The 12,555-nt window shown below is 37.3% G+C and overlaps 1 protein-coding gene across 1 annotated transcript in view; it reads right to left on the reverse strand.

Moving 5' to 3' along the window:
* Epg5 (ectopic P-granules autophagy protein 5) overlaps window positions 1-12,555 on the reverse strand; it is a 1,526,775-nt gene that overhangs the window by 640,708 nt on the left and 873,512 nt on the right. Inside the window, exon 30 of the mRNA XM_090380318.1 lies at window positions 2,534-2,688. Coding sequence (XP_090236444.1) covers window positions 2,534-2,688 — 155 coding nt within the window. The remainder of the gene's footprint in view (window positions 1-2,533; window positions 2,689-12,555) is intronic.

Below are 12,555 nucleotides of genomic sequence, written 5' to 3' on the forward strand. Positions count from 1 at the left end.
ACCATAACCTTCATACAATCTATGGAACAGTGACTCATACTCAGCTGTGAACATTTGTATTGTATTGAAGGACACAATTAAAGAGTATGAATGTTTTGTTATTTTAAATATTTTGACAGTGAGCAGGACACAAGCAAAGAAAAAACAGTGGCCAATATTAAAATTCCTTATGTAAAAGGTGGTATTTTCAACTGGGCAATAATCTGCAATAAAGTAAAGCAGAATATAACAGTAAGGGCATGGAAAAAGCTATTAAATGGTGGTGATATTCTTATTGATTTAGACAGAATCAAAGATGGTAGTGTAAAAATGTGTTGCAACAGTGACAAAAATGATGTTAATTTGCGATGTACAAATGTGGCTAGAAAATGAAGATGAGGTAGGATATCACGTAGCAATGGAAGAAGAATAGTAAGAGCAGTTCAAGGGAAAAGATCTGTAGGTGAAGCAGGAAGTGAAAAAAAATTAAATTACATGAAACCTGAAGCTGTCTTGATACTCCTATTAAATTTTCTAATTCTGACAAGGAATTCAAAAAAGAAAAGAAGTGGAGTTATGATATTTCAGCCTGTATAATTATAAAGTTCAGTAATGCTTTCTATGCTAAAACTGCATACATGTCATTTCCTTTTTGACTAATTTGTGTCCATCTAAATTAGGGTTGGTAACCTTTCTGTAAGTGCAGGCCAGACAGTTGAGAAATGAAGTTGGCCTTAAATGTTTTACAGCAAACTGAAAGCAGCAAAAACTGATCAATTATATTATGGTAATGGACCTGGTTGTAAGACATTTAAAGTTTGTTAAATACAGAATCTTTGTGTAACTGCACAACAACAAAATAGCATAAATACATTTTATTGAGTTGCAGTTTAACCCTCCATTATTTGTGCCAAAATGAAATAAACATGCTCACATTAACAGATGCCATGTAAACATGTTTTTGGCAGTGTTCTATTAATTATGATTTGCTAAACTCATTTATAAAATATAAAACAAGAAATATGTAATCTTGCCATATCTATGGCAAGATTAGATATTTCTTCTTCTGGTTCCAGAAAACAGAAGCTAAAGGGATGAGGCAGAATTAAAGATTTTTTTGTGAATTTCAAGTTGGACAGTAAATAGATGTTGACTGGCTGCTGCAGTACAGAGAGGGAGAATCACAGAGGCCAATTCAACTCATGGAAATAATTATAGAAACCAATGTAAAGTAAAAGTGCTCACGGAAGTAATAACTACAGAAAAGACATGCAGCAGACACAGAACATCTATGAAACAGTGAATGGAGAGATTTTGTAAGAGACAGGGCAATAATTAACTTGACTGCCCTATTTTGAAGGGGGTCTAGAAGCCTGAGAGAATTTTAGAGGCACCACTCCAGATGTGGGAATAATATTCCATAGTAGAGCAGATTTGAGATTTGTACAAAGTGAGTAGTTGATTAGAAGAAAAGTATCACAGGGTGAAAGAGAAAACCCAAATTTTTAGATGCAGAGCAAACAATATTTTGATGTGCTTATGGAAGGAGGGAAGGGGAGAGAGAGAGAGAGAGAGAGAGAGAGAGAGAGAGAGAGAGAGAAGAGAGAGATATTAGAAGTCAGGGTAATCCCTAATAGGGACACATATTCTTGTCTAAAAATCTGAGTGTCACTGAAGAGATGCTGAGGAGCGTAGACTCCTTTTGCACTACAGGAAGTAAAAAAAAAAACTGTATGCTAGAACTGAATTGAAGCCTGCCAGCACAATGTATTAATCAAAACTTTGGTTTTAAGAAGCTTCCACTATCTCACACTTGGACTGATAATGATTTTTTTAAAACTGTGGATCTTCAAGGTGACATCCTCATACACATAAATCTATTTCTAAAATTTTCTGAGGCTAAAGTGAAAATTCAGACATATTTACTGGTCCATAAGTTAAACAGATGTTGGATTCATAATAACTGAAAGACAAAATGACTTGTGCTCACTGAAAACTCTGACAGTTGTCCTGCCTGATACTGAATAGATTTCTTGGTAACATTAACAGTGAAAATTACAAAGACATAGTTGACAAGTTGATAAAATTACAGAAAAATGGGTTGCAAAATATCAATCGAGGTCCACTATTTGCATCTGGATGAAAAGAAAGTCACTCAAATGCACATTTCTAAAGGTTTTTTTGTTTTGTTTTTTTAACAGAGGAGAATTCTACTGTTTAATTTGTGATTGTTTTAGCTTATTGTTTGGTTCGAAGCAAGATTAATACCTTATTTTAATAACACTGTTAAAAAATTTAACATAGTATTATTGCATATACTTTTCTTTCATTTTTGGGCAAACACTGATGGACAGCTTTGGACACAGCAAGCATACTCAAATTCAATAACATCAAGAAATTCAAATAAACAATCTCTTTGAAACTTTATTACACACAGCAACAAAAGAAAGAAAAACAACAACCAAAAATAATGTTTCCATTCCCAAAAAGGGAAAAAAGTACCATTTTATCAGTAGCTTAACTTATAAAATTTCATTAATGGGAATAAACTTACATCAGGCAATTTTCTGTAAAAATTCCTGCAGAGCAAATATCCAGAGGGCAAGACCACTCCTGAGAAATCTGATTAATAATTCCTAATTGAATTCGTTCAGTACGATTTCTTTCAATATCCAGTGTTACTTTTTTATTTTCCACCAATTCTTCAAACTGTAAAAATAAGAACATATTTTACTACCTTAACTATATTTAATGTAAGTAATAAAATCGTAAGATTTTCTCTCTCTCTCTCTCTCTCTCTCTCTCTCTCTTTTTTTTTTTTTTTTTATTAAATCCCAAGCATGAGAGGTATTAGAATAGATAGTACCTAATAGGGTTCATGGGTTGAAGGTTGAGATGAATGAAGAAACTTGACATTAAACTTCAAGTTTTGTATATTGCAATTTTTCAAGGAATATGTATGAGAGGTTGCTTCAGAAAATGAAAGTTGAAAGAATAAATGGGGAAGAAGAAAAGTTGGTTCTGTGAGTTTGAAGTTGGCTAGTCAAAGAATACTGGCAGGCTGCAGCAAGTGTTTGGAGTGGTTTGAAGAGAGAGAGAGAGAGAGAGAGAGAGAGAGAGAGAGAGAGAGAGAGAGAGAGAGAGAGAGAGAGACGAAATTATAGAAGCCAATTCAGAAGAACAGTACCCACGAGACAATATCTACAGAAAAGCATACAGCAGAAACAGAATAATTATGAGAGAGAAAGTGGAAAGACTTGTTAGAGATGGGTCATTAATTAATTAGTCTAAGCCCTCTTTTCTAGAAGCCTGAGAGACGTTTTGGGGGCACCACCCACATGGGAACAATAATCTGTGGTAGGGTGGATTTGGGATCTGTACAGAGTGAGTAGCTCTTTGGAAGAAAAATATTGGCGAGAGCAAAAGAGAAAACCAATTTTTTAAGATACAGAGGAAGCAATACATGTGATGTGCTTATGCCAAGAGAGATCAGAAGTCAGGGTAATCCCTAATCTTTGCCCACTGGAGAACTATTTGGAGATCAGCACTTACAGAATTGGCATTGAATATTCAAGAAGTTGGAGCTGTTGGTGCAGGGCAAGGTTTCTTGAATTGGAAGATGGAATGCAATGTGATATCATCAGCAAACTATGGATATGATTTCCAGCCAATGATATAAAAAAGGGATAATACTGGGAAAAAGAACTAAGCCTTTGGAAACACCTGCATTAGTGGAGAAGTTAGAAGACAGTGAGCTGTCCACTATCACCTGCAGTGAGCAGTCAGAGAGAGAGAACTTAATACGAATTATAAAGCACAGTTGGCAAACTATAAGATTTAAGCTTATTTAGGTAACCTTTATGCCAAGCATGATCAAAGCCTCTGAAATGTCAAGAACAACTGTTCACGTATCACCAAACTTTTCCATCGAATTTGTTCATATGGATAACATAAGCCAGAATATCACCAGTGGATCGACACTGATGGAATCCATACTGGAAATCACTGATCACATTGAAGCTTTCTAGATAGCACAGGAGATCACAGTTAATGGATTTCTCCATTAGTTTAGAAAGAGTTTAGTTTAGTTTAGAAAGAGTAGAAGTAAGGGTAATGGTAGGATTTTTCACCTGTTTTTAGGAAATGGGTGGATATGAGCAAATTTCCAAGCAGAATAGAAAACATAGGTTTAAATAAGAAAGTGTAAAAAAGCAGCACTGAATGGGGTAAGCTCAGGAACACAGGATTTGAGATCAAGTGGAGAAATACCATCAGGAGCTGGTCCTTTCTTGGTATCAAGATTCAACATTCGTTTCACATCCTATTGATGGAAGACCACAGGAATCACTGAATGGAGCATACTGGGAATGGTAGGAGGTGTTTACCAAGATCATCAAATACATGAGTTACAAGAAAAGTAAGATGCTAGCAGGTCAGCTTTATCATTAGCTGAGGTGGCAATAGAACCATTCGGTTTTCAGAGATGTGAGAACGGAGATGGAAAAAGTTGCAACCAGTAGCTTTGCTATTGGCTAAGATTAGTAGCTTCCTAATCTTAGCCTGTTCAAAATCAAGTTTAGTTTGATTAATAATAATTGCTTTATAAATGTGGCAAGCTTTGGTGTAGGCATAAAATTAACCTGGAGATTTGGATGCAAGCCAATTGCGATTTGCAACATTCTTATCTTGAACAGCTTTAGCACATTTATTGGAAAACTAAGGTTCAGATAGATGACAAAACTTTAAGGTTGAGTATGCAATAGAGGAGTTCATCCTCAAAAGAATAAACAGTAATCCAAGCATGGAAAATAAGAAAATAAATCTTACAGATCATCTCATTTTCTAGTCTTGTAATGCTGAACAACATGAGGATGAGTAGGGTCATGAGAGAAAGGTTCTATCGGAGAAGAGACCATCACCAAGCTGTGATCCGAGGTATGTAGAGGACCACTCACTTTGAACATGAACTTAGAAAGGCTGTTTGTAAGAAAAAGATCAAGAGTGTTGACCGTGTGGTTAGAATCAGATGGTATTCTTGTAGGTGAATAAACAATCTGTGTGAGGTCATTTGTAATTGCAAAAGACTCAGTATCTTGACCAGCTGAGCCCATGTGTCTAGAAAATGGAAGCCAGCTGGAGTTATGAACATTAAAATCACCACGGAAAATTAGCTCACTGTTGAGAAAATTGGACTGGAGAAAGTCAAAAAGTGCCGAGTGATTAGTGGATTTGAGAGAATGATAGAGGCAACAGATGAATTGGAGCATATGAGGTAGAGAGATTTTAAGCTAGAGAAGATCAAAAAGAGGAGATTACAAATTACAAAGCGTCTGACAGGTTATATCAGAGCGGACATATGCACCACCTTTGAAGCGAAAGGAATCGCACTGTGAATAATTAGGACAACCAAGATGAGCAGTGGTTGAATTAACTGATAATTAGGATTCTGACAGAAAAAGTACACGGCATGGCAGACTGTAATTGGAAATGGACATCATTGAGGTTGGAACTTAGACAATGTATATTTGTGAAATGAACAAGAAAATGTATGGGAGGTTTAGGTATCCTTTTGCAAATACGTTTGTTCTATTACTTTGACTATTCATAATGCATTCAATAGTAATGGTGGGGAGTAATCCTTGACATAAAGTGGTATCAACAATGCCCCTCACATACACCCTAATTGGAATCTCTCCAGTCACTATCTTGCAGAGGCGCCTCCGTAGCCAGGTGGGAAGGAGCAGCAGTGCGTAGCACACACTTCTTGATTAGACCGGGGTTCGAGCCCGTCACCACCAAATACGGAGGATGCGGAAAGGTCAGGGAATGACCACCGCATATTCCGGAGCAATATGGCCTTAGTTGCTAATGCTCCTAAAAACCAAACAAACTATCTTGCAGAGTAGAGCTAGTGAGAATATACACTGGCTGATCCAGAAGCTTCCCAGAGAGTTACCAACAGGTTTTGTTCAGCAGACTATCTAGTGGCCTGCCTGCAAACCCCATTTTAGAGCCATTCTTCCTATCAGGTATGCCAAGCTGCTGTGTTTGCTCCCTCAGAATCTAAAATGCTGACGTAACTGATATTCGGATGAGGCCCTAGTCAAGTGGATGATAAATCGATAATTATTGGATGAATCAACTGATAACTGGGATTGTGTGAGAAAAAGTACATGGGGGTTTGGCAGACTAAGTGGAACTGGACAATCAAGCATTTGTACTTACTTCTGATCTTTCTAAATTAAAGAAATAAATTAACCGCCAACTCTTAAACTATCTAGAAACCTTCCATTTGATGAACGATTGCCACTATGGATTCCATTGGTGTTGATCCACTAGTAATATTCTTGCTTATGTTGCCCATCTATGGAAAAATTCAATGGAAACATTTGGCGATACTCATGCAGTTTCTCTTGACATTCCAAAGCAGGGATAAGAAGGTGATTATCCCCTTGTAAAAGGAAATGGCCACACCTTGAGTACTGTCTACAGGTTTGGAGGACTCATTTTTGTAAAGATGTAGAGCTGATGGAACGAGTAGAGAGAGGGGCAACAAGTTTAGTGAGTGGAACAAAGGTTTGCTGTTACAAAGATAGGCTTAACTTCTGCAAATTGTGTCTCTGGAGACTAGGCATCTGCAAAGCCTATCTTTGAAATATCTTATTGTACACCTCATACACCTCAATAAGATATTATTGAAATATCTTATTGAGGTGTACAAGGTGTTGATCGGTTTGAGCAAGCTCAATGCTGATGGCATTCTTCCTTTTACCCAGATTAATCACGTGAGGAGACATAAATTCAAATTGAGGAAAGACTGCTGCAGAATAGATGCGCTAAAATTTGCCTTTAGCCAGCGGGTGGTTGATTGCTGAAACAAACTTTCATCTGTTGTTTAGAAGTTGACAGCTTAAATAAATTCAAGGATAGCTTAAATAAATTCACTGGACAGACATTTTAAAGCGAAATGGATGGGTGAAATGGGAAGGTTTTTTTTTTTTTTTTTTTTGGCTGATGCTGTTAAAGCTTGCTTTCTTGCATCATATGCCTCTACTAATGCTAATAGACTTTTGATTGTGTTTGGCATAAAGGCCTTCTATATCTTATGGTTTGCCAACTGTGCTTTCTATTTGGGTATCCAGTTTTCTCTCTGACTACTCCGACTGACTACTTTACATCTACGTTCACACATGAGGAGTTATTCAGAGAGGGGAATGCCAGAGGTGAATTAAACTCTGGCAGTGAGCTAGATGATTTTGTAATAACTGAGAGAAAAGTGGAGGACAAATTGTTGAAGATAAACATAAAAAAGGCATCCGAGGTGGATGGGATCTATCCAGTTATATTAAAGGAGGCAGAAAAGGAAGGAAGCAAACCCTTAGTAATTCGATGGTGGAACAGACTTCCATCCCTTGTTGTGGAAGTTGATAGCCTAAATAAATTTAAGGCTGAGCTGGACAGGTATTTGAAACGAATGGTGGGATGAAATGGGAGCAGTTATTATTTATTTTTTTTTTTTGGCTGCTGCTGCATAAGCTTGCTTTCTTGCATCATATGCCTCTAGTAATGTTAATGCTCACTAAAAGTTACGTTAGATGGCTCTATGTCTTCTAACTTCTCCACTAATGCTGGTGTTCCCCAAGGTTGAGTTCTTTCTCTCCCTGTTTTTCTCTTGTAAATTAATGATGGCCTTCTTCCATAGACTGGAAATCCTATATATAGTTTTGCTGATGACAGTCCACTGTATTCCCCCTTCCAGTTTGAGACACTTGCCATACAAACAGCCTCAACTTATCGAATGTCCACAACCAATTCCTTAGTTGTAATTCCAGGTCACTCTCCAGTGGGACAAAGAAACTTAATTGATTTCATTCCTTATAAAACTCAGTTCCGTCTTATACCTTGCAAAAAGAATTGTTCTGCTCCTATTCTTATCTTCAACGACACCCTTATTTCTAGCAAGATCATATATGTCTATTTGGGATTACTCTGACTTCTAATCTCTGATGGCATAAGCACATCAAAAATATTGCTTCCTCTGCATCTAAAAAAACTGGGTTTTCTCTTTTGCTCTCAGCATTATTTTGCTTCAAAACAGCTGTGCACTATGTACAAATTACAAATCCTCCCTACCATGGAATATTGTTCCCACATCTGGGGCACTATCCCCAAAACCTCTCTCAGGCATCTAGATTAAATTGACAAGAGCAGTTAAGTTAATTAATGACTCATCCATAATAGTCTCTACACACTCTGTCTCATTGACGATCTGCTTCTGCCGCATGCCTTTTCTATACTGATTACTTCAATGGAAACTGCTTTTCTGAATTGGCTTGTATAATTCCCTCTCTCTCTTCCAAAGCAGTCCAAACATGTGCTGCAACAAGTCAAATTCCTTTTACTGTCCAGCTTCAAACTCACAGAGCCAACTTTTTTCCTTCCTCGTTTATTCATTCAACTTACTTTTTCTGGAACAACATTCCTTCATACATATTTCCTGAAAATTAAAATCTACAGAATTTCTAGAAATAAAAATGTACACTAGTTCAAGTCTAATGTTAACAATTAACTTCTTTCTTTTTCAACCTTCAGCCCATATACAGTACTAAGCTCTATAGATTCTAGTACCTCTCGTGTTTGGACTTTTCATAAAAAAAACTCCACCTTATGTGCCACCTGAATATCAGTTCCATCTGCATTTTAGACACCCAGTTAGAAGCCTAGCTAGGCTATGGAGAGAATGTCTGTGACAGACTTAACATTGAATTTGTCTGTTGCAGATTCAATGTGCTCTCATTTGAAGACAGCCTGGAACCTTGAAGCTGACTGTTATAACAATGTACAATAAAACCATAAGCACTAAAATTATGGGGATTAAAACAAACATCAGAAATACAAGCATCCAGATATTGCAACATCATTTTTCTTACTGCCTTAGTCGGATAAAATCTGGCTTAGTGTATAAGACTAAGATGATAAAAAGCAGTAAAACTTAAACATGAATGAAGCACATCAATAAAAATTTGTACAGTCAATAAAAACGTTCAATGGGCAAAATGACATTATAGTGCTCAACATAGGAGAGTCATCAGTCCTCAAAAGAAACAAATATGTAAGTTGACTGGGTTCTACGTGGAGTCAAGCTAGAAACAAATTTCTTAATTTCTGAACAAACCAGTCTGCAAATGTTAAATTATAGGCTTAATCTGGTATAATTTTTATACAGCCTCCCCATATCAAGAATGTTGCCACTGGAAAACCAATTTCTTTCATATTACTTCCTGGTAGTCCATAATAGGGGAGTGTTGGAGGTTACTCAGAGTCAGCACCAATTTGGCTATGGTGTCAGTCAAATCATTTCCCCGAATCCCAATGTGGATGGCAATCAACAAAATCACACTCCAAAAGGCATCTAGCTTCAGATTATACCTTTTGGAACAGGACTGAAGATTAAAACTCACTGTATAATCTTTATATCAGTATTCTGTTTATATGCAATCCAAGCCTGTTTCTGATTGTGATCTGCCTGTTTAACTAGATCCAAATAATAAACAAAGCCAATTTATGCTAAACTTTAAATTTAACAGCAAACAAGCAAGACAACAGCTAGCATGTCACATATAGCTCACACTCATTGAAAAAGTTGTATCTATATTAGTTCTTAAGGCAGTATTCAATTCCATCTTTCAAAAAGGAATTTCATTTCTACTTTGTAAAATATTTTTTAAAGGTATTTCATTTCAATTGGACTTATTATGTGTCATTCTAAAAAAACTGAGAATCAACTATTTATTTTCATAGGACATTATCTGAATTAAGTTCAAATTTATAGTGTATCATTCACTACAATTTCATTCTATTAGTTAGACTTAAAGTTACAAGAAATATAGGGGGCACTGCTTTCTTTGGTTTTATGAATTAATAATTATTTATTTAATTTATTTAGTTTGTCATGCAGGTATCTGAACTGAGAGGGCACTGTTGTCACTACTTCTTGTATAATAGGTAATATGTGCTCAAAAAAATTCATTCGTTATACTCAGTACAGAATAGCATTAGCATTAGTAGAGGCATTTGATGCAAGAAAGCAAGCTTATGCAGCATCAGCCAAAAAAATAAAAAATAAAAATAAAAAATAAATAAATAAATAAAAAAAAAAGAACCACTTCCACTTCACCCCTCTGTTCGTTCGAAATACCTGTCCAGCTGAGCCTTAAACTTACCTAGGCTATCAACTTCCACGACAAGGGAGGGAAGTCTGTTCCACCATCCAACCACCCGCTGGCTAAAGGCAAATTTCCGCACGTCTTTCTTTCTTCAATTTTAATTTATGCCCTCTCAGGTGATTATTCTGAGCAAGAGGAAGAATCCCATCAGCATTGCGCATGCTCAAACTATTCAAGGTTTATACACATCATACTCTATATACTCTTTATACTTTATACATATATACTCTATCAGATCACCTCGCTGGTGCCTAGTCTCCAGACACCGTAATTTGCAAAACTTAAGCCTTTCTTCGTAAGAGCACCCCTTTGTTCCATTCACTAATCTTGTTGCCCTTCTCTGTACTCGTTCCAGCAGCTCTACATCCTTCTTGAAATGAGACCTCCAGGCCTGTATACAGTATTCTAGGTGTGACCTGACCATTGCCTTATACAAGGGAATTTTCACATCCTTATCCCTGCTAGAAAAATTCCTATATATTAGCATTAGCATTAGTAGAGGCATTTCATGCAAGAAAGCAAGCTTATGCAGCATCAGCCAAAAAAAAAAAAAAATAAATAAATAAATAAATAAATAAAAAATAACCACTTCCACTTCACCCCTCTGTTCGTTCGAAATACCTGTCCAGCTGAGCCTTAAACTTATTTAGGCTATCAACTTCCCTGACAAGGGATGGAAGTCTATTCCACCAACCAACCACCCGCTGGCTAAAGGCAAATTTCCTCACGTCTATCCTACATCTGTCTTTCCTCAATTTGAATTTATGCCCTCTCAGGTGATTATTCTGAGCAAGAGGAAGAATCCCATCAGCATTGAGCATGCTCAAACCATTCAAGGCTTTATACACCTCTATCAGATCACCTCGCTGGTGCCTAGTCTCCAGACACTGCAATTTGCAAAACTTAAGCCTTTCTTCGTAAGAGCACCCCTTTGTTCCATTCACCAATCTTTTCGCCCTTCTCTGTACTCGTTCCAGCATCTCTACATCCTTCTTGAAATGAGGCCTCCAGACCTGTATACAGTACTCTAGGTGTGGCCTGAACTTATACAAGAGAATAATCACCTCCTTATCCCTGTTAGAAAAATTCCTATATATCATGGACAATACACCATGAGCTACTCTTGCAGCCTGTCTGCACTGCTCAGAAAACTCCATATCTGCCTGCACAACCACCCCAAGGTCCCTTTCATTCTCTACCACTGTCAGTGTAGTACCACACTGGTTGATACGTTGCTCTGGAGTTGCTGTTTCCCATATGTAGTACTTTACATTTGTCAATGTTAAATTTCATTTGCCACCTCTCAGTCCATGTGCTCACCCTTTCCAGATCCTGTTGCAGCAGCATAGTGTCAGTAGTGTCCTTGACAACCCTGCCAACCTTCGTATCGTCTGCAAACTTGGACATTAAGCTTGATATACCATCATCATTTATAAATACAGAAAACAATAGTCGACCCAATACTGAACCCTGAGAGACTTCACTAATAACATTAGTCCACGATGAGCAGTGTCCATTGATTACTACTCTCTGTCTTCTCCCCCTCAACCACCCCTTTATCCATAGCAGCAATTTGCCTCCAATGCCACACTGCTCCAATTTGTGCAGCAGTCTTCCATGTGCAACAGTATCAAAAGCCTTTCTAAGATCCAAGAATATAATATCAAAGTTATTCCCGGCATCCAGTCCTTTGGTGACTGCATCATAGTATTCAATCAAATTCGTCAGGCAAGACTTCCACTTAACAAAACCATGCTGTGTCTGAGCTATAACTGAAGTCTTATCTAGATGATCCTGCAGTGCTTCTTTAAACAGTGCCTCCATTAATTTTCTGGGAACAGAAGTAAAACTAACAGGTCTATAATTACTTGTATCGCCCTTTGATCCTCCTTTGTGAATTGCGGTCACATTTGCACATCTCCAGTCCATGAGTACTTCCCCTGAGTCCAAGGAAGCTCTCATAATTATGGCTAAGGGTTTGCTTACTTCCTTTGCTACTTCCTTTAATATAACTGGATAGGTCCCATCCACCCCAGGTGCCTTTCCTGTATTTATCTTCAACAATTTCTCCTCCACTTTACTCTCAGTTATTGCAAGATTCTCTACCTTACTGTCAGAGTTGAATACACCACTGGCATTCCCCTCGCTGAATAACTCCTCATGTGTGAATGTCGATGCAAAATATTCATTTAGTTTGTTAGCTACATGAGCAGGATCATCAACAGTTGACCCATCGATATCATGTGGACCAATCTGATTCATCCCCTTCCTTCTACAGTTTACATAAGTAAAGAACTCTTTGCTGTTTTGATTTGCATCCCTTGCCAAAGATTTCTCGTAATCTGCCTTC

Source organism: Mastigoproctus giganteus, chromosome 8 (genome assembly GCF_048544385.1).
Source record: "Mastigoproctus giganteus isolate SK-2022 chromosome 8, ASM4854438v1, whole genome shotgun sequence".
NCBI lineage: Eukaryota > Metazoa > Arthropoda > Arachnida > Uropygi > Thelyphonidae > Mastigoproctus > Mastigoproctus giganteus.